The sequence below is a fragment of the Hyperoodon ampullatus genome (genome assembly GCF_949752795.1).
Source record: "Hyperoodon ampullatus genome assembly, chromosome: 14".
NCBI classification, from domain to species: domain Eukaryota; kingdom Metazoa; phylum Chordata; class Mammalia; order Artiodactyla; family Ziphiidae; genus Hyperoodon; species Hyperoodon ampullatus.
Window position 1 is genome coordinate 44,384,059 of NC_136927.1, and position 22,190 is coordinate 44,406,248.

At 55.1% G+C, this 22,190-nt stretch overlaps 2 protein-coding genes across 2 annotated transcripts; one reads left to right on the forward strand and one right to left on the reverse strand.

Moving 5' to 3' along the window:
• Positions 1-3,998: 3,998 nt before the first annotated feature.
• Positions 3,999-12,515, reverse strand: ZNF668 (zinc finger protein 668; the record flags this gene model as incomplete). The annotated part of the gene is made up of 4 exons (XM_079719047.1): positions 3,999-5,211; positions 5,643-6,311; positions 12,222-12,276; positions 12,380-12,515. The coding sequence occupies 4 exons, from the start codon at positions 12,513-12,515 to the stop codon at positions 3,999-4,001; spliced, it is 2,073 nt and encodes a 690-aa protein (XP_079575173.1).
• Positions 12,516-15,097: 2,582 nt separating this feature from the next.
• Positions 15,098-21,890, forward strand: ZNF646 (zinc finger protein 646; the record flags this gene model as incomplete). The annotated part of the gene is made up of 2 exons (XM_079719931.1): positions 15,098-20,456; positions 21,769-21,890. Exons 1-2 carry the CDS (start codon positions 15,113-15,115, stop codon positions 21,888-21,890), a joined length of 5,466 nt encoding a protein of 1,821 aa, XP_079576057.1. The 5' UTR covers positions 15,098-15,112.
• Between the last annotated feature and the right edge of the window lie 300 nt (positions 21,891-22,190).

Below are 22,190 nucleotides of genomic sequence, written 5' to 3' on the forward strand. Positions count from 1 at the left end.
TGCAGGGGACATGGGTTTGATCCCTGGTCCGGGAAGATCCCACATGCCACGGAGCAACTAAGCCCGTGCGCCACAACTACTGAGCCCGCAAGCCACAACTACTGAGCCCGCGTTCCACAACTACTGAAGCCTGCGCACCTAGAGCCTGTGCTCCACAACAAAGAGAAGCCACCGCAATGAGAAGCCCGTGCACTGCAACGAAGAGTAGTCCCCGCTCGCCACAACTAGAGAGAGCCCGCGCGCAGCAACGAAGACCCAGTGTAGCCAAAAATAATAAAATAAAATAAGTAAATGTATTAAAAAAAAAAGACAGGCTCACTTAGTTCATTTAAAAAAAAAAAGCTTGTACATGAATGTTCACAGCAGCATTACTCACAACAGACAAAAAATGGAGACCCAAATGTCCATCGGCTGATGAAAGGATAAATAAAGGTAGCATATCCATACAATGCAATATTATTTGACAATAAAAAAGAATGAAGAATTGATCAAACTACAACAAGGATGAGCCTTGAGAACATTATGCCAAGTAAAAAATCCGTCACAAAAGACCACATATTGTAGGACTCCATTTACATGAAATGTCCACAATAGGCAAACCTATAGAGACTGAAAGTAGTTTAGCATTTGACTAGGGCTGAGGGAAATGGGTTGGTGGGGGGAGGGGCTTGGATCAATAGGAAGTGACAGCTAATGGGTATGGAGTTTCTTTTGAGGGTATGAAAATATTCTAAGATTAGACTGTGATGGTTGCGTTACCCTGTGAATATACCTAAAAAACACTGAATTGTACACTTCAGACAGGTTAATTGTATGGTATATGAATTATATTTTAATAATGCTATTAATTTTTTGAAAGTCAGACTGAGTCCTCAGGGAGCAGGAACTAGGGTATGGGATACGGGGGGTGTCAGAGAAGAGGGACCAAGGGATGGGTGTGTTGTCTGGGCCCAGAAAGGGAGCAGGAGTTGTGGATCTGTTCTGAACATCCAGGGGACCCACTTCATCTTTCATTGTAGATAGCTACCCAGGGATATCTGTTGATTAGTGTATATGGTATCTTTACACCTATTTTTAAAAGGTGTCTCCCCAAACCCCAAGATAAATCATCTTGCTCAAGGCCAAAAATCAAGTCAGTAGTAAACAAAAGTTCCCCTGCTTTCAATCCCCCAGTCCGGTGTCTGTTTCTTTCCTGCTCTGGATATGGTTATGGGCAGTGAGTGTCCTTGGTCAAACTGGTGCCCTCTTTCTGCAGCCATGACACTGGTCCCTGCTGTTGCCATGTGGCCCCCTTGTTCTGCTGTGGAGAACAGGAATGAGGGCCTGGGCATGACAACACTGAGTGAGGCCCCTGACACCAAGGGGATACCTAGTACTTCTGCTCCAGGTGCTACCTGGTGTACCAGTCCTGGGCTACAGCCAGCTGCTGCCTAGTCCCCATGACTGGCAGTGGCACATCGGGCACTTCCTAAGGCTGCCAACTTGGTGGCCCCCAAGTCTACAGATAACAGCATAGAAAGAAGGATCTGGTTCACTCTGACCTTTGGCTTTGTTTTGGCTTATAAATGCAGAAGTCCCTGGTGGTTGGAATTTATAGTCCAGAATCAGTTCTTGATTATCTTTCTAGAAATATTCTATAGGAATTTGAGCACTTATGTGTAATTCGGCCCAAATGGGAGCATACTAACCACACTGCTTTGCACTTCACTATTTTACACTTGACATATTTTTTGAATATTGCTCAACAACATAGATTAATAAGCCTCAATTTTTTAAACATTTAAAAAAATTATATTTACTTATTTTTGTGTGTGTTGGGTCTTCATTGCTGCCTGTGGGCTTTCTTTAGTTGTGGTGAGCAGGGGCTACTCTTTGTTGCGGTGCGTGAGCTTCTCATTGCGGTGGCTTCTCTTGTTGCAGAGCGTTGGCTCTAGGCATGTGGGCTTCAGTAGTTGTGGCACACAGGTTTAGTTGCTCCACAGCATGTGGGATCTTCCCGGACCAAGGCTCAAACCCGCGTCCCCTGCATTGGCAGTGGATTCTTAACCACTGTGCCACCAGGGAAGTCCTGATAAGCCTCATTTTTTTTTTTTTGAGTTTTGTGTTTTTCTTTCTCTTGGCTTTTTTTTAAAAACATCTTTATTGGTTTACAGTGGTGTGTTTGTTTCTGCCTTATAACAAAGTGAATCAGCTCTACATATACATATATCCCCATATCTCCTCCCTCTTGTGTCTCCCTCCTACCCTCCCTATCCCACCCCTCTAGGTGGTCACAAAGCACCGAGCTGATCTCCCTGTGCTGTGCGGCTGCTTCCCACTACTGATAAGCCTCATTTTTAAAAAAACTGTTGCATAATATATCTTACAGCGGCCTTATTTAGGTAGTCCTTTGCTAATGGACATATAGGGTGTTCCCAGTTATCACAAATTTTGCTGCACTGAAGAATCTTTCATCTTCAGTTTTGCCACAGAACTGGAAAAAGAAATCTGTGATGTAAACTCTTTGAGGTGTGCTTGCTGAGAGTATATGCATTTTACCTTTTTAAAAAAAATGTGTTCGTTTCCCCCCCGCCTTCCAGTTTTGAGACGTGACATACAGCACTGTATGTTTAAGGCGTACAGCATAATGATTACATACATCATGAAGTATTTAACTTTTGATAAACATCAAATCATCTTCCCAATTTACACAAATGTGGCGCCTCATTTTTGTTTTTCCATTTTTGGTCTTTTCAAAATTACTTTAAAAGTTATATAGCCTTCCAGCGTATGGCTATAACTGTCAAATTATTTAACAGCCTACATTTTTCCCGATTTGAATAATCATATTTATCATAAACTACATTCCCAGAAATAGTGAGGGCTGCTTTTGAACCCTCTCCCCCACTCTATTAATTAATTAATTCTTGTGTCAGTAATTTCCTGTTTTTATTCCAGTGCTTTGGTGTTTGATTATCTAGCGTGTCAAATACATCACTTCCACTGTTTTTTTGTCTTTGTTTGTTTTGGGCAGCACAGCATGCAGGATCTTAGTTCCCTGACCAGGGATCGAACCCTTGCCCCCTGCAGTGGAAGCACAGAGTTTTAACCACTGGACCACCAGGGAAGTCCCCTCCACTGTTTTTAAATATATATATATTGCACAGGAATTCAGGATTTTCAAGTTTTGTTAAAACATTCTTTTGGATGGCAATGAACTTAAGGATTAAACTGGAGAATCAACATCTTTTAATGATATCTTTCCACTCAGCTACATGGTATATCTCCATTTAGTTAGGTCTTATATCCTTCAGGACAGAGATACTATTTTCTTCATACAGGGTTTGCACGTTTTTTGTGAGGTTTACTCCTTTGTAGTTTATGGGTTTTGTTGTTATTGTGAATGGGACCCCAAGTGTATTTTCTAATTTGTTATTGCAATTTGTGGGAAATATACTAACTTTGGGCCTCAGTTTATTATCTGCAAAAGGACAGAAGTAGAGCTACTCAGTAACAGGTCAAGTTAAGTGTGGGCTAAACAAAGCAAAATAGATTTGTTCATTGCAGGACTTATCGATGACTTTAATATACTTTGATCACCAAGAGTCTCCAAGAAGGGTACAGGAATTTCCTGTACTTACTTGACCATGGAACCCTTTGTCACAAGACATTCTGAAACATAGAGAAAACAGTGCACCCAAAGACCCTTCTAGTTTCTAATTTGTCAATCCAGGGATCTCCACTGAACCTTATCTGATGCCCAAACTCCCATTACTTACCCCCGATCAGAACACAGAAGACAACTCAGTGTCAAAGCGAATGCTTTAATGAGTGGTGCTCAGAGGGAGCCATGTCTCTCGGAGGCTGCTGCCAGCCTCCACTGTCCCCAGCTCTTTGTCAGGAAGGTGAGCTAGCTGCCTGGGGTGAAGGGATGGATCTGGAGTCTAAGAGTGAACTGAGGCAAAGGGAGGTTCAGGAAGCACCCTGTAGGGGCGGAGCTCCCAGCGGGGGCCTGGCACTCAGGCTGGCCCCTCTTCAGGCATTCCTAGCAAAGCCACGAGGGGCTCGAGGGGCGTGGGGGTCCCGATGGGCACAGGGTGGGTACGTTCGTGCTTGCGCAGGTCGCTGGCACTCAAGAAGGCCTTGGGGCAGTGGGAGCAAGTGTAGGGGCGCACAGAGCTGTGGGTGCGGCTGTGCTTGCGCAGCCCAGCCCGGTCTGAGAAGCTCTTGCCGCACTGGGTGCAGGGGAAGGGCCGGAGCTCTGGGTGTGAGCGCTCGTGCCGTCGCAGCAACGTCAGCGTGGAGAACGTCTCCTTGCACTCCCGGCATACAAACTGTGGTGGTTTCTCGTCCACCTCCTCACCCCCCACTTCGCCTGCCCCCCCCAAGGGACCAGGAGCCTCCCCAACCCCAGCATCTTGGCACTCCACGTGCTCCACCGTCATGCCCACCACTTGCCACTGGGTGGCCATCACACCACCCGATTCCGGAGGCAGCCCCAGCAGCCCTGCTGCAGGGTCCCCAAGCCCAGCCCCTGCTGCTGGGGCCGCTGAGCCCTCGCCTGCCACGCTGACCGGCAGCGCCAGCCCCACTACCAGCTCCTGCTGCGGGGGAGGCCCTGCGGCCTCGCTACTGCGATGAGTCCGCTCGTGCTTCCTCAGGCTTGACGAGACCACGAAGGACTTTCCGCAGGCGTTGCAGTGGAAGGGGCGCTCACCCGAGTGCACCCGGCTGTGCTTAGTGAGGCTGGCTCGCTCGGCGAAGGCTCGCCCGCACTCCTCACAGCGGAAGGGCCGCTGGCCGGAGTGCACCAGCGCGTGCCGCTTGAGGTCCCAGGACGCGACGAACGTCTTGTCACACTGCAGGCACTTGAACGGTCGGTCGCCTGTGTGCACCCGCCGATGCATGGCCAGGTCGGCCGGCTGCCGGAAGTCCTTGCCACACTTCTCGCAGCGGTAGGGCTTCACACCCTCGTGAGCCCGCTGGTGGCGCCGGAAGCTCGAGGGGTCGGAGAACATGCGGCCGCAGCGGGGGCAAAGGAAGGGCTTCTCGCCAGAGTGCGTGCGCTCGTGGCTCTGGTAGGAGCTGAGCTGCGTGAAGCCCTTGCCACAGGCCGGGCAGCGGTAGGGCTTTTGCGCCGCATGGATGCGCTGGTGGCATGTGAGCGAGGACGAGCGGGAGAAGCTCTTCCCGCACTCTGAGCAGAGGAAGGGGCGCTCGCCAGTGTGGGACCTGTGGGAGTGGAGAGGCCTGGAGTGAAGGTGGCAGCCCATCGCCCGACCCCCGCCGCCTGTCTGTACTGTATGTTAGGGCCCCCTAACATCGCTGGGGCCTTGGACCAATCCCCTAAGGGCTACAGGTCTGTACCTCAGAGTAAGAAACTTTCAGGCTGGGTGTCTAGGTGTTCTAGATCCATCTCTGCACTCAACAGACCCGGCCCCCCACTCGTACCTCCTGGGCAGCAGCCCAACTTCAAGCCCCGCCCCCTTCCTAGTCCAGGAACCCAGGCCAATCAGACCCCAGTTTCACCCTCCGCCCCCATAGCTCTGCCTCACTCACTTTCCCATTGGTTCCTTCCGATCTTTGGGACTCAGCGCCTTCACGCTATTGGTGCGCTCTTCCCAACCCCTTCAGCTGCCCCCCACCCAGCCCAGCGCCCTCACCGCTCGTGGTTGCGGAGGTCCTTGAGTTCCGCGTAGGCCTTGCCGCAGCGCTCGCAGCTGTAGGGCCGCAGGCCTGCGTGCGTGCGCCGGTGCTTGCGGAACACCGAGGGGTCAGCGAAGCTCTTGCCACAGTCGGCGCAGGCGTAGGGCCTCTCGCCGGTGTGACCGCGCTGGTGGATCTTGAGCTTGGAGAGCGCGCCATAGGCCTTGGGGCAGTGCGCGCAGCGGAAGGGCAACTCGCCGGCGTGCGAGGCCAGGTGCACGCGCAGGCACACGGGCTGCATGAAGCGGCGACCGCACTCGGGGCAAGGGAAAGGCTTCTCGCCCGTGTGGCTGCGCCCGTGACTGCGCAGCTCTGGTGCCGTTTTGTAGGCCTTGGGGCACAGCGGGCACGCATACGGCCGAGGCTTCGCTGCTGCACCTGATACCTTGTCCCCGCTGGCATCCTCCGCTTTGGGGTCTGTCTCTGGCTTCAGCTTTGCCTCGGCCACCTCCTCTGTGCAGTCTGCAGGCCCATGTGTGGCAGCATGGCGTGCTGCCCGGGGTGCATTTGGAAACGTCTTGGTACAGGACAGGCACTTATAGCGGCGGCCAGAGCGCTTGTAGCCAGGGGCTGGGGACCTCTCCTCCGAAGACTCTACCTCCATGGCCTGGATGGGCGGGACTTCTCTGCAAGAGAGGCAAAGTTAGAAGCCACACCCCTTTCCAATTCTCCAAGGCCTGTCTCCTCACCAAAGCCCTCTGAGGCCTCAGAAGGAACTCTATCTTATCTGCATTTCCCACCCGGGATGCACATCCTTCCTCGCAAACATTCCTGTCTCTCTGCGCTCAAGTTTCCTCTCTGGTCTGTTCACTGATGAAAGGAGCTGGACCAGGTTTCCTCTCTGGTCTGTTCACTGACGAAAGGAGCTGGACCAGGTGACCTCAGAGGAACTAAGAGAGGAAGCCGGGATCATCGAAATGCCCACCTGCACTTCCCTCCCCAGCCTCTGAGCTTCTCCAAACCCTGTGGCATTCCCAGAAGGCCCAGGCTCTGTCCATCTCACCATCTTCCTTCTACAGCTCAGAACCCAAGACCTGTGCAAGGCTGCAGACACGGAGGCTACCTAGATGTGGGTCTGGCCTGAAGGTCTCCAAGTGCTCAGGAAAGACAGAGATAGGTCCAGAAGAAGGCAGAGCCAGTGGGCTAAATGTGGTGATTGGCACCATCTGTCTGGAAGGGATAGGTCCCCAGCGTATGTATTTTTGTCTTTCCCCTCTGGTTGGTTAGCTTTCAGAGGCAGCAACTGTTCACACAGAATTCTGGCCTTGCACAGCTGTAAGGTGCTCCACTCCAGATAGGAATCCTGGTCCACCCTCTGCTCTGGAATGGGTCTTTGGTTCTTGCTCCCATAACTCTGGTAATGGGAAGTTCAGTTACTCTCAAAGCAGCTTGAGCCATTGCTAGCAGAAGTTAGAAGTCTCTGTCTCATACTCAATGTATCTGCTCTGGCCTGGCCTCCTGGGACACCCACTCTAGCTATGGCCCCTTCCTTCTCTGTTCAGAGCCCAGACAGCCTCCACCCAGCTGCTCCTGCAGATCATGGCTGGGAGGAAATAGGATTAACAGCTGCATTAGTCTTAACACCAGCTCATCCTCCCTGGGGGATGAAGGGAAGAGGATTACAGCAGATCCACTTAAGATGCAGCAGCTGCTGGGGCAGCCAGGGTGGGGGGAAGGACAATGTTATAGAGAGGGGAGGGGAGCCAGGTGTGTCCAAAAGATGGGCTGGGAGGTAGGAGGTTTGTATTCTAGCACTCCTTTCTAGGCCTGTTTCCTCATCTGTATACCTCAGGAGTTGGTGTCTTCTAAGTTATGACCCAGGGAGGATGCAGGAGTCCCCGGGTGATTGGCAAGGGCTGCATCTTTAGAATCAGCACCCTTCTGCCTGGTGGCCCTGCCTCAATCTCCCACCCCTACACACACAATCTAGTGTGCACAGGCAGCCGGAGCCTTCTCTCTAAGGTACCATGTGATGCTCTGTCCCCTGCTCAAGAATTTTTCATGGCTTCCATCACACCATGCAAGTTCCCAGGTCCTTCCTGGCTGTTATGAATCCTACCAATCCTTCCTTTGAGCCTTACTTCCCAAAGGAAGGTCTTGCATCTCCCCTTTGGTTTCTGGCCTATATCCCACACAGCTCTGTTCCACCCTCAGCTTGGTTTTTTCACTTTCCCCACTAAATCCTAGGGCTGGAAGGTGAGTTAAAGGGCTTGAGGCCCAGCCTTCTCCAGGGCTTGAATTCCACCTAGTTTCTAGGGAATCTGCCTATCCTTGGATGAGGCCCTCACTACCTCCTTTCTAGACCATCTCTGGACAGTCTGATAAAGTTTCTCCTTAATAAAAATGATAGCCTGGGACTTCCCTGGTGGCTCAGTGGATAAGACTCTGTGCTCCCAATGCAGGGGGCCCGGGTTCCATCCCTGGTCAGGGAACTAGATCCCACATGCATGCCACAATTTAGAGTTCACATGCCACAACTAAGGAGCCTGGGAGCTACAACTAAGGAGCCTGCCTGCCACAACTAAGACCTGGTGCAACCAAATAAATAAATAAATATTTTAAAAAAGAAAATGATAGCTCACATTTACCGGCACTTGCTAAACAACAGGCAACATCCTAACCTTTTTACATGTATTAACTTACTTGCACTTCATGTCAGCACCATGAAAAAAGTTCTGTTATTACCCCCTTTCACAGATAAGGGAACTGAGGCCCAGAGAAACAATTTACCATTGTCGTTAAGTGCAGTCTCCGAAGCCAAACTGCGTGGCTTCGAATCTTACCTTCCTCACTTCCTAGCTGTGACCTTGTGCAATTTACTTCATGCCGTAGGACCTCAGTTTTCTCATCTGAAAAAAGGGAGGTAATAACACTACTTACCTCACAGGGCTGGGCGAGGGCTGAATGAGATAAGAATAATTACTGCCCTCAATTACTGAATCTTCTCAGAGCCAGAAACCTTGCTGAGTGTGCAGCCTTATTTAATTCTCTCATAGGTTCCTGAGATAGGGATTATTGTCCTCATTTTACAGAGGAATAAACTGAGTCTCTGAGAAGGTTAGTGATTAACCCATGGTCACATACCTAGTAACTCATGCAGCTGAGACTTGAATCCAGGTGTTTAATTCGCCTTGAGTAGTTGGGCCCTCCCAGACTTATCTGCTACCTGGGCCAGCCCCACGATGACCAGAACCCTGAGCTCAGGTTACACCTTGGTCTCCTCTCATTCCTGTAGAAGTCCCTGGAGACCAGAGCCAGCACCCTTTATGTTTCTGTTTCCCTCTCAGAGGGCTGGACCCGTGGGTTCCAAGCTCTGGGCCTCAGTCTTCCCATCTGTGAGCCAGAAACCAGGTAGCTGGAGGGGTAAATCCCTCCTCCTAAGGCACTTCCCAGGGGAAATAGTAGGGGCGTGTCAGGCACAAGCTCCATAAAGAATGAAGGGTCAGGTAGGCTAGGCCCCTGTCTAAAACCCCTCCATTGGGAATTCCCTGGTGGTCCAGTGGTTAAGAATCTGTCTTCCAAAGCAGGGGAGGTGGGTTTGATTCCTAGTCAGGGAAGTAAGATCCCTCATGCCACGGGGCAACTAAGCCCGTGTATCACAACTAGAGAAGCCTGCACGCCACGACAAAGACCCAGTGCAACCAAAAAAAGAAGTATTAAAAAAAACCAAAAACCCATCGTCAGGGGCTTCCCTGGTGGCGCAGTGGTTGAGAGTCCGCCTGCCGATGCAGGGGACACGGGCTCGTGCCCCGGTCCGGGAAGATCCCACATGCCACGGAGTGGCTGGGCCCATGAGCCATGGCCGCTGAGCCTGTGCTCCACAATGGGAGAGGCCACAACAGTGAGAGGCCCATGTACTGCAAAAAAAAACAAACAAACCCATCATCAGCTCTTCACTTCCCTGTTCACGGAGGACTCTTCCACCCACCACTCCCTAGAGTGATTCTGTGAACTCCCTGCATGAAAATAATCATGCAGGGAGCATGGGGTAGGACTCAGAGAAATCTATTCTAAACATGCTTTCTGGGTCATTCCAACTAACACTCATTTAAGAACCTTAGGTTTTCAAAAGCTTCTAGGAGAGAGGCATTTTTTTTTTTTTTTTTTTTTTTTTGTGGTACGCGGGCCTCTCACTGTTGTGGCCTCTCCCATTGCGGAGCACAGGCTCCGGACGCGCAGGCCCAGCGGCCATGGCTCACGGGCCTAGCCGCTCCGTGGCATGTGGGATCTTCCCGGACCGGGGCACGAACCCGCGTCCCCTGCACCGGCAGGCGGACTCTCAACCACTGCGCCACCAGGGAAGCCCGAGAGAGGCATTTTTAATACACCTCTTTTTCAGATGTGGAGATTAAGGCCTCCGTAAGGGAAAAAACTTACATAAGGACACATAGCTAGTCAAGGAGCCCAGACTCAAACACGAGTCTTCAGGTCCCTGGGCTGGGCTCTTTCTCTACCAGTCTTCATTTACTTAAGGTTTATTAGCCAAATCATGAGACTTTCCACTGCTCCCAGGACAAAGACCAATATCTTTTCCATGGCAAGCAAGGCCCTGAACTATCTAACTCCTGCCTATCCCATCTCCCACTCCTCTCCCCTTGGCTCACTAGGTTCTACCCACACAGGCTCCCCCTTTTTCCCCTCAAAGACTTAAATTCCTTCCCATCTCAGGGACTCTGCACTAGTAGTTTCCTCTGCTAGAAACATTATTTCCGAGGGTCTTTGTGTAGCTATCTCTTTGATTCCATTTGGGTCTCAGCTCCCTGTCACCTCCTTAAAGAGGGCTTTCCTGACCACCTTTCTTAATGCTATCTGCACCCCTGCTAATCACTCTCTATCCCCCTCCTGTTTAATTTCCTTCATGTTGCTCATCTGGATAACATTCCTTGCAAATTTACCATGGGCCAGGTATCATTCTAAGCATTTTATGTGTGCTACTCAAGCTAAGCCTCACGATGGCCTAGGAGTCTGTTATGGATGAATGTGCGCATGCATGGAAGAAAGGCCATGTGAGAACTTAGACAGAAGGTGGCCACATACGATCCAAGAAAGGAGCCTTCACCAGGAACTGAATTGGCCAGCACCTTGATCTTGGACACCTCAACCTCCAAACGATGAGAAATAAATTTCTGTTGTGCCCCCCAGTCTGTTATGTTTTTTTGTTTTTTTTTTTTTTTTTGCGGTACGCGGGCCTCTCACTGTTGTGGTCTCTCCCGTTGCGGAGCACAGGCTCCGGACGCGCAGGCTCAGCGGCCATGGCTCACGGACCCAGCTGCTCCACGGCACGTGGGACCTTCCCGGACCGGGGCACGAAGCCACATCCCCCGCATCGGCAGGCGGACTCTCAACCACTGCGCCACCAGGGAAGCCCTGTTATGTTTTGTTGTTGTTGTTATGGTAGCCCAAACAGACTAAGTTAAATGGTATTATTTTCCCCCCATTTTTCAGACAAGGATACTGAGGCACGCAGAAGTGAAGAAACTAGTCATAGTCACAGCCAATACTCAAAGCCAGGTGGTCTGCCTCCCAAACTTCTGTCCTATGTCCCCTGCTTATTGCTTTGCTAGCACTTATACATTTTATGGTTCAGTTGTTAATTCTCTGTCTCCAGCTTGAGAGTCTAGGCTGGCAAAGAGCCAGGAACCTTTATTATTCTGTACCCTCTACACATAGAACCATGCTTGGTGCCCAAAACAAACTGAACAAATCAATCTCCGAGGCAGTATTTGAATCCAGGTCTATAGCCTCTGCCTCCTCCATAGTAGGAGTTTGTAAGAATGTCGGTCAACAACTATTTAGTAACTGAATTTCTCTGCTTCTCCAAGTTCACAAGGTCCAAATATCGCCCCCAGTACCCCACAGTGGATTCATTGCTCTGGTGAGGGAGGCTTGTCTTTGTCTTTGTTTACTACTGAATTTAGGGGGCGGGAGACGTCCTGCTGCATGAACAGGCTCTAAATGCCAGGGATGCAGAGATTTAATTCCCAGAGTTTAGAACCCTGCGGGCAGTGATGAGGTGAAAAGCCACTTTTTATCCTCTCTGCACCTCAGTCTCCCCACCTCTAAACAAGTAGTTACCAATAGGCCTCACAGGCCATGAGAGATCCGGTGAGACGGCAGATGGGGAACTGTGAACCATGCAGAGATAAGAACTAATCATCTCCTAGGCATCCAATCTGGTCAGTCCACAACCTAATCCCAACCCACTTTTCCAGCCTCACCTCCAGGGGCAGTGTGCCCCTCCCGACTGCGACCTTAGCTCCAGCCACAATTCTCAAACTTCACCACCTAAATACATCTCCATATGCAGTTCCCTCTGCTTTCTCCCGTGGGAAAACTCTTTTGCATCTTTCAAATACCTGCTTCCCCAGTGCCCTCAGGAATACTTAATAGAGTATAGAGGTAAGAGCGCCATGGCTCTCTGGGCCTCAGTTTCCTCATCAGTAAAATGAGGTCTCTGAGGCATGTGGGAGTTTTAAGGTCGTTAGAGCCGAAAGCTGCGGAAACATTGCGCATTCTCGCTCCCTGCAACTGTCTACGTGTCGGAGCCCCCGGCAGACAGACAGCCCCGCAGGGCAGGGCCCTGGGCTGCCTCTTCTCAGGAAAAGCCCTGGGAAAACGTGGAATCGGAGAACGTGGCAAGAAGGAGTGAACGAAGGATGACAGAATGAACAAATGAATGGACCGAAGGCCATACTTTGGACAAAGGCCGGCAAGATGGCGTTCTCTAGGACCGCGGGAGGGGCGGCCAGGACCTCGACCGGGGAGGGGGGCCGCCGGCGCCGGGGACCGTGCTTGGAGGGCCGCACGCCTGGGACAAAAGCCCGCAACATGGCGGGCTCTAGGACCCTCGTGCGCGCACGGCGCAAGGCGGGCAGCCGTGCCGCCCGAGCCCAGGCGTCTGCTGCAGCCGGTCCGCCGGGACAGCCGGCGGGTTCTAGGACCCGCTGGGCCCAGAGCCCGCCCGCCCGCGCCCTCCCGGGGCCGCACTCCTCCCGCCCCGCCCGCGCCGCTCGCGCCAGGCCAACCCCATCTGCCCTCTGCACCCACAGGGAAACTGAGGCCCGCTCGGATTGCGTCCGCAGTGGGATTGCCCGGGGGTCCCTGCGGCTTCCCGCCGGCATTTCCTACCTGAACAGACTGGGGCTGGTTCTGTGGCGTCAACGGCAGCTCCTCTCACCGACGGAGCTCGGGACACAGCCAGGGAGCGGCAGGCACTAGGACCCAGCTTGGGGGGGTGGAGGGAGGGACGGGAGGCGGGGCCGGCGAGCGGAAGTGGAAGGGAGCTTTTCCCGCTAGGGAAGAAGGCAAAGTTTATCCGAGCACCCCCCCCCCAGCCGAAGGTGGCGGAGAAACACCTTGCAGGGGGTCTCTGTGGGTGCTAATGACAGAGGACACCGGAATAGGTTTACGGGATGCACCGGCTATTGCTAGCCTAGGGATAGATCACCGTGAACTAGAAGGTGGGAGGACAGAAAGGCCATGCCCAAGATTTGTAGTACCTAAATCCGCTTATATTCCACAACATTTCCCTTAATAGCAAGGAGTAAATGACGCTCCCTTCAATTGTCTTTAGAAGTTTTACAAGAAGCCCCAGGAAAAGTCGCCAAAATACTGAGGCCAGGGCTGCAGAACCCTTTTTATCCTCTTCTGCGCTCAGCCAATATGCACCGGAACGATTTTAGCGGCTCTTCCCGGAAGTGTGGCTAAGGTTAGTGCAGAACGACACAGCTCTTTGACCTACGTGGGCGGGGTCAGAGTCGCGCGTTAGCCGCTTCTCACTAGCACCGGAAATGTGTCTGTGTAGAACCGGTGCTTGGAGGCGGGACAGAAGCTTTTTTTAAGGCGGAAGTTTCGCGGGGAAGCTTTTGCGGCTAGGACACTTCCTGTTTCCTAGTAACAATAGGAAGTGTCCACGGAGCTGGGGGTAGACTGCTGGCTCGTGCCAGCTGCGCCTTCTTTCCTCTACGTCCTTCCTTCTCCCCCTCTCCTTTCCCTCTTTCCCTCCCCTGCCACCGCCCAGGAGCCCTGGCAGAGTGTGCGTGTGTGGGAGCTCGAGAGCCCCTCCACAACCACCCCTTGGGGCGCGCGGCTGCAGTTAGGGTGAGGGTCCCAGTGCGCAGGCGCATTCCCGTTCGCGGTCCCCAGCGGACGCACCCGCGGCGGGAACGAGAAGGGGCCACCGGTGTGAGGTAGGGGTCCTAAGAGAAAACTGGCCGAGGAGATGAGTGAGGCAAGAGGACCTTATTGGTGGTTGATTAGGAGAGGCGACTCTTGAGCGAAGGGGCTTTGTGAAGTGAGAATTCTGGGAGCAGGTTCAGTAAGGGGGTTTAGAGTCGGAGATAGGAGTTGTATTGGGGTCCCAAGGGAGTGAGCAGTCAGAGTCAGAGAAGGCCAAGGTGCTGTAGGAGGCATGGGGGCCTGCCATGGAGAGAGCAAGGGCTTTGGAAAGAAGATTGAGTCAAACGGGCTGGCTTGTGTGTAAACTGGGATAGCAGGCACTGCAGTGTGTTGTGAGGACTAAGTGACATAACGAATATTCTTTACTTAAAACAGTGCCTGACACATGGTAATGCTTAGGTAGCACGTGTTGCTGTTGTCATCAGTATTATGAGAGAAGGTAGAAGAAAAAATGAGAAGGGATGGAGAGGCGTAGGAAAGATAAAGGTTGGGGGTGAAGAACCAGAAAGGAGATGAAATTTCCAAGATGGAAGATCGTTTGGAATCCGGGGAACCCAACAGAGTCTTTCAGAAAGGTGACTTTGTGACCCTGAAAGGAATAGGGCAGGTGGGGGAGCAAGCCAGCCCTTTCTCTGAAGGGGGCCTCTCACCTCACCTCTCAGGTCCGAGGCTGTCAACTGAAGAAAGAAGCTGCTTTTTCCATGCCTCTAGGCTACTCTTTAGCTGAGGGGTGAAGGAGGGAGGATTGGACTTACCTTATAGAAGGTCCTAGGAGAAGTACAGGTTTCCTTTTAAGATGTCGCAGAAGATAGGTTGTTTCAGATTTATAGAGAGCAGAGGGTTAGGGACAGGAAGGCTTTTGGGATTTGGTCTGAAGACAGAATAATAGGTTTGTGATCAGAGGTAGATTGCATTCCTTTAGATGTCAGTTTCCTTATCTATACCTCCAGAGATGAGTCAGGCCTAGAGGAGCTCCCATGTTTGGGGAGCTTGTATGCAGGGAAGTATTAAATGATGGTGCTTCCAGAATAGATCCAGTAGAGAGCAGGTCTCTGGGCATTGCTGCTTGGGGAACCCATCTGTGCCCTCTGGTGAACTTGTTGCTCATAGAACTAGAGGCAAAGTTAATTCAGGCCTTCCTTCTGACCACTGCCCCCCTGTTCCTAGGACTTGGACCCTCCACCAGAGGAAGATGCTGCTGCCACCTGCCTGCTCTTCCTGAACCTTCAGGTTTCTGCCACACTGCCCCATGGAGGACACGCCCACCCCACTCAGCTGCTCTGACTGTCAGCGCCACTTTCCTAGCCTCCCAGAACTGTCACGGCACCGAGAACTGCTCCATCCATCTTCCAACCAGGACAGTGAGGAGGCTGACAGCATCCCTCGGCCCTACCGCTGTCAGCAGTGTGGGCGGGGCTATCGTCACCCAGGGAGCCTGGTCAACCACCGCCGGACCCACGAGACTGGCCTTTTCCCCTGTACCACCTGTGGCAAGGACTTCACCAATCCCATGGCCCTCAAGAGCCACATGAGGACTCATGCTCCTGAAGGCCGCCGGCGGCGCAGGCCTCCGCGCTCCAAGGAAGCCACTCCATGCCTCCAGGGGGAGACAGTGTCCACTGACTCCTGGGGCCAGAGGCTTGGCCCTGAGGAAGGCTGGGAAAACCAGAAGAAACATACTGAAGAGACATCTGGCTGTGAATCTGGGCCAGACCCTAGGGCAGCTCTGGGCACTTGGGAAGATCCACCCACCAGACAAAGAGAAGGCTGGGAAAGCCAGCCAGATCCTGAGGAAGGCACAGAGGGCTGGGGGCCCACCACCAACTCTGCCAGAGACCCACTGCTCCCCACCCCGGCCAGCAGTCTCCTTAGCAATTTGGAACAGTATTTGGCTGAATCAGTAGTGAATTTCACAGCGGGCCAGGAGCCCACCCAGTCGCCTCCTGCTGAGGAGGAGCGGCGGTACAAGTGCAGTCAATGTGGCAAGACCTACAAGCATGCCGGGAGCCTCACCAACCACCGCCAGAGCCACACCCTGGGCGTCTACCCTTGTGCCATCTGCTTCAAAGAGTTCTCTAACCTCATGGCTCTGAAGAATCACTCCCGACTCCATGCCCAGTATCGGCCTTACCAGTGTCCCCACTGCCCCCGCGCCTTCCGGCTCCCCCGAGAGCTGCTGGAACACCAGCAATCCCATGAGGGTGAAAGTCAGGAGCGGCTGTGGGAAGAGAAAGGGATGCCCACCACCAATGGGCACACAGACGAGAGCAGCCGGGACCAGCTCCCTGGTACACAGATGCTGAATGGCTCTGGGGAGCTGAGCACCTCTGGGGAGCTGGAAGATAGCAGCCTAGAGGAGTACCGGCCATTCCACTGTGGGGACTGTGGCCGTACCTACCGCCATGCTGGGAGCCTCATCAACCATCGGAAGAGCCACCAGACAGGTGTCTACCCCTGCTCCATATGTTCCAAGCAGCTGTTCAACGCAGCTGCCCTCAAAAACCACGTGCGGGCTCATCACAGACCCCGGCAAGGAGCCGGAGAGGATGGGCAGCCATCAGTACTGCCAGCTCCCCTGCCGCTGGCTGAGGCCACCCACAAAGAGAAGGAGGTCCCCACCACCACCCTGGACCACCGCCCTTATAAGTGCAATGAGTGTGGTCGGGCTTACCGGCACCGGGGGAGCCTGGTGAACCACCGCCATAGCCATCGGACAGGAGAGTACCAGTGCTCACTCTGTCCCCGCAAGTACCCCAACCTCATGGCCCTGCGCAACCACGTGCGGGTACACTGCAAGGCTGCTCGCCGCAGCACAGGCCCAGGGGCCGAGGGTTCCCTCGGTCGCCGCAAGGTGGAGCTCCCAGCTGACCCAGTGGGAGCAGAGGCAGCCCCCCGTTCAGATCAGGGACCTGGGTGCAGACGTGAAGAGGGGGCCACCGATGTCCCGCCAGCAGCAGATAGGACTGCGCCACAGATGTGTAGCCTGGGTGGCATGCTCTTTGAAGACGCTGAGAGTCTTGAACATCACAGCCGGAGCCATGGGGAAGGGGAGAATGGCAGGACCGAGACCAGGGGGGTGTCACCTCCTCGGGCGTTTGCCTGCCGAGACTGTGGAAAGAGCTATCGCCACTCAGGCAGCCTCATCAATCACCGGCAGACCCACCAGACGGGAGACTTCAGTTGCGGGGCCTGCGCCAAGCACTTCCACACCGTGGCCGCCATGAAGAACCACATGCGCCGCCACAGTCGGCGGCGGAGCAGGCGGCACCGGAGGCGGGCTGGCAGTGCTGGCGGTGGGGGAGAAGCTGAACTCCCGTCAGGCAGGAGCTGGGCCCCAGAGCTGGTGGAAGACGGTGAGGGCCTGAGCCGTCCCCAAGACCCTTCAAGGCAAAGTCTGAGTGGAGCCGAAGGCAACGTGGAAAGTGACGGGAGCTGTTTGCAGGCTGCAGCTGAAAGGGACAAATGTGGGCTTGAGAGGGATGAGACCTGTTTCCAGGGTGATAAAGAGAGCAGCGGCACTGAGGAAGGACTGGAAAGGAAGGAGGCCTGTTTCCTTGACAACTTGGACATCCCAGGCGATGAGGAGAGCAATGGGACTCGCTTCTGTGGTGGCCCCCCTGGGGTGGAGGAAGACCAGAAACCAGCCCCTGGCCAGCCCAGCTCCCCTTCCCACTCTGCCAGAGCTGCCACTGGCTGGCAAGCTGAGGTCTCCCACACGTGTCCTGACTGTGGGCATTCTTTCCCCCACGCCGCTGGCCTGCTGAGCCACAGGCCCTGCCACCCACCGGGCATCTATCAGTGCTCCCTCTGCCCGAAGGAGTTTGAGTCCCTGCCTGCCCTGCGCAGCCACTTCCAGAGCCATGGGCCCGGGGAGGCAGCCTCCGCACAGCCCTTCCTCTGCTGCCTCTGCGGCATGATCTTCCCTGGGCGGGCTGGCTACAGGCGTCACCGGCGCCAGGCTCATGACTCCTGTGGTACGACTGAGGGCTCAGAGGAGGAGGGGGAAGAGGAAGGAGCAGCAGGGGCAGCCTCCACCCATAGCCCCCCACTGCAGCTCTCGGAAGCAGAACTGCTGAATCAGCTGCAGCGGGAGGTCGAGGCCCTGGATGGCGCCGGGTATGGGCACATCTGTGGCTGCTGCGGTCAGACCTACGATGACCTGGGCAGCCTGGAGCGTCACCACCAAAGCCAGAGTTCTGGGAACACCAATGGCGAGGTTTCCAGCCTCATTCATCACCCGGGAGAGTCAGGTGATGCCACGGGGATGGTTGCAGATGGCACCTTTGAGGGCACGACCTCTTTTTCTGGGGAGGGTGGAGACACAAAGTCTGGAGAGGGAGTAGGTGCCATGCTTGCAGACAGCCTTTGTATGCAGGGTGGGGAAAGTTCTCTGGAGACCCAGCCCCGCCCCTTCCGCTGCAACCAGTGCGGCAAGACCTATCGCCATGGGGGCAGCCTGGTGAACCACCGCAAGATCCACCAGACCGGAGACTTCATCTGCCCCGTCTGCTCCCGCTGCTACCCCAACCTGGCTGCCTATCGCAATCATCTGCGAAACCACCCGCGCTGCAAAGGCTCTGAGCCCCAGGTGGGGCCCGTTCCAGAGGCAGGAGGCAGCAGTGAGCCCCAGAACATGGCAGAGGAGGGCCTCGGGCAGGCAGAAGTGGAGAAGTTCCAGAAAGAACTTAAAGTGGAGCCCCTGGAGGAGGTGGCGAGGGTGAAGGAAGAGGCCTGGGAGGAGACCACTGTGAAGGGGGAGGAAATGGAGCCGAGGTTGGAGACCGCAGAGAAGGGCTGCCAGACTGAAGCCAGCTCTGAGCGGCCCTTCAGCTGCGAGGTGTGCGGCCGGTCCTACAAGCACGCCGGCAGCCTCATCAATCACCGGCAGAGCCACCAGACCGGCCACTTTGGCTGCCAGGCCTGCTCCAAAGGCTTCTCAAACCTCATGTCCCTCAAGAACCACCGGCGCATCCATGCGGATCCCCGGCGTTTCCGCTGCGCCGAATGTGGGAAAGCCTTCCGCCTGCGGAAGCAGCTGGCCAGCCACCAGCGGGTCCACATGGAGCGCGGTGGAGCTGGGGACTCCCGCAAGCTGCCCCGGGAAGATCGGCCCTTTCGCTGTGGGCAGTGTGGGCGGACCTACCGCCATGCCGGCAGCCTCCTGAACCACAGGCGTAGCCACGAGACGGGCCAGTATAGCTGTCCCGCCTGCCCCAAGACCTACTCCAACCGCATGGCCCTGAAGGACCACCAGAGGCTGCACTCGGAGAGCCGGCGGCGCCGAGCTGCGCGGTCCCGGCGGGCAGCTGTGCGCTGCGCCCTCTGCGGCCGGGGCTTCCCTGGCCGGGGATCTCTGGAGCGGCACCTGCGAGAGCATGAGGAGGAGACGAAAGGGGGTCAGGGAGGCCCAAACGGCACCAAGGGCGGTGAGGGGAACCTGGTCGATGACCAGGGACTAGAGGACAGGTGTTGCGGTAGTGGGTCGGTACCCCTGCTGGAGGCCGGAGTCGTGAGGCCAGCGGAGCAGAGTCAGAGCCCCCTCAAGGCAGCAGGTTTAGAAGGCACAGAGCCAATGTCCTGGGGCACGGGGAAAGCAGATGGGTGGCGAGGAGACAGAGGACCGGTGAATCATGATGGAGATTGGGTTTCTGGGGGTCACGTACCAACCAAGCCGGAAGACGAGTCAGGGGACAGTGTCCCCAGGAGTCCTTGCCACCTTGGCAACAGCCAGCCCAATGGACCTAGTCTGATTCCCATGGATAGCTGGGACAATGGAGACAGCAGCCCTCAGCCTCAGCCGGAGAGCCACTCCTTTTCCTGCAGCCCTTGTGGCAAGACCTCCTGCCAGTCGGAAGGGCCCTTGAAACACCACAACACCCACAAGACAGACCGTCACTATTGCCTGCTCTGCTCCAAGGAGTTCTTGAATCCTGTGGCCACCAAGAGCCAGAGCCACAACCACATAGCTGCCCAGACCTTTGCCTGCCCTGACTGTGGCAAGGCCTTTGGGTCCCACCATGAACTCGCCAGCCACCTGCTGACTCATGCCAGGGGCCTCAGTCAGGTGTCGCCCCAGATGGAGGCCAGAGGTCCCAAAGCTGGGGCTGTGGAGGATGAGGTGGATCTCCCTGGTCAAGTCCGGAAGGCCCCATCAGAACCCCCCAGGGCCCCAGGAGAGAATGCCGGGAGAGCTAATGGAGGCCAAGGCGTCAGGTCCGCAGCGGCTGTGGACGAGGAGCGGCCCTTCCGCTGTGCCCAGTGTGGGCGTTCCTACCGCCATGCAGGTAGCCTGCTGAACCACCAGAAGGCCCACACCACTGGACTGTATCCCTGCTCCCTCTGCCCCAAACTTCTACCCAACCTGCTGTCCCTCAAGAACCACGGCAGGACCCACACGGACCCCAAGCGCCACCGCTGCAGCGTCTGTGGCAAGGCCTTCCGGACAGCTGCCCGGCTGGAGGGCCACGGGCGGGTCCACGCACCCCGGGAGGGGCCCTTCACCTGCCCCCACTGTCCCCGCCACTTCCGCCGCCGCATCAGCTTCCTGCAGCACCAGCAGCAACACCAGGAGGAGTGGACAGTGGCCAGCTCTGGTACGGGGGCATGAATGGGCTTGGGCAGAGGATTGGAGGGTCCCAGAGGAGGCGGGCACACAGTAGAGGGTAAAAACTGGCCCCAAGGGGAGCAAGGAGTGAGAGGATCACTTGGATTCCAGGAGGTGGCCAGGGCTGGGATGTAGAGAAAGCTAGTTTGCGGATGCTGCCTTTTGAGTGGCTGAGATCTGAACCCCTGGGGGCTACCTTACCCCAAGGTGAATAGGTAGCCTGGTGGGTTGGGGTAGTTGGGGGTGGTAGGGAGTGGTCAGGGGCAGAGGCAGCTGCCGGGGCTCCTCTGCTGTGCCGGAGCCAGAGAGGAATGGTCTTTTTGTTTTGGGAGGGGAGGTAGCTGGGTACCACCTGGCTGCTGCATCCGGAAACTCCCCTGATCCAGCCAGTTAAGTAATGATTTCCAGAGAACAAGATGGTCTAGGTTCTGCTCTTCCCTAGAGTAGGCAAGGAGGCAGGGAAAAAGGAAGGGGGCATGGGAGGTGCCCCCAGACTGTGGCTTCCATGCTGACCTGGTCGGGGCAGTGTCATTAGTTGGCACCCAGCTCCCTGTCCCTGTTTCCCCGAGTCTTGTCCCTGCTCCCCCTCCTCTTGTCTTGGAAACTAGACCCTTGGCCCTTTCCTACCTGTGTTGGCCCACGTTTCTTCTCCTTCCTTTTATTCAACCTTCTTTTCTCTCTGCTGCGCATTTCCTTTTTGGGATCCAACCCTTTCCACCTGCACACCCGCCTCCCCACTGGCACACCTTTAACTGGAGGACTGAGTCACAGATAATTGTTTCTTTGAAGCCAGGCCCAGCTATAGCAACAACAGTTAGCAGCCCCTATTTCCCATCCTCTGTCAAGGGGAATCCCAGGGAAAGACACCTCCGCCCAGCCTTGCTGGAGGACGAGGCTGCGGAGGAGTGGGAGAGCCTGTTCGCTCAGCAAGTCCCGGGCTTGCTCTCCACCTCCCCGAGGGATCTGTAGCCCTTCTCCCAGGGCCCCTTCCATTTAGTGGCCCCCAAAGTGGGTGTCCCTGAGATGGTGGGCCCCTTGACCAGAGATTGTCAGGGCAGGAGGGGTGGGTGGTGAGATTCCCCTGAGAGTTCTGATAAGATGGCTTTCAGGATAAAAGATTTCTCGTGACCCCAAGGGAATGAGTGAGGAGCTAGTTAACCAGGTCTGGGGAAATAACTGGGAGTTCTCACACAGGCCTTGGGGGCAGGGGCTGTGGGGAATGGCCTGCAGGGCTAGGGAGGGGGAGGGGTACAAGCTGTGTGGGGTTTGTGCCCTCAGTCGCCTCGTCTCTCTCTCCCCAGGAACCCCAAAGGCACCAGCGGCGGGCAGAGGGGACTTGTCATTGCCCCCTCCACCCACCCCCACGACCCCACTCCTGGACCCTTCACCCCAGTGGCCTGCAGACCTCAGCTTCTCCCTCTGAAATTCAAGTTTCCAAAGATCAGAATACGGGGTAGGGGGAGGGCAGGTTGTAGGGAAAGGCTTGATCTCGTTGTTTTGCTCAGGAGTAGTTTGGGCATCCCCAGCTCTCTTCTCCTCTCCTCCTGCAAAGAGGACCCAGATCTGGCTTCTTTCCCACGGAGGGGGTGAGATGTTCCTCCCGTCCGGTCCTTCAAGGACCTCCTTTCCCCTGCCTTTGTCACCATGCTCTTCCCTGTGACCAGCCCTGCAAGAAACCCAGTGCCAGGCTCTGCAGCCAGGCCACCCTCACCAGCCAGATTCC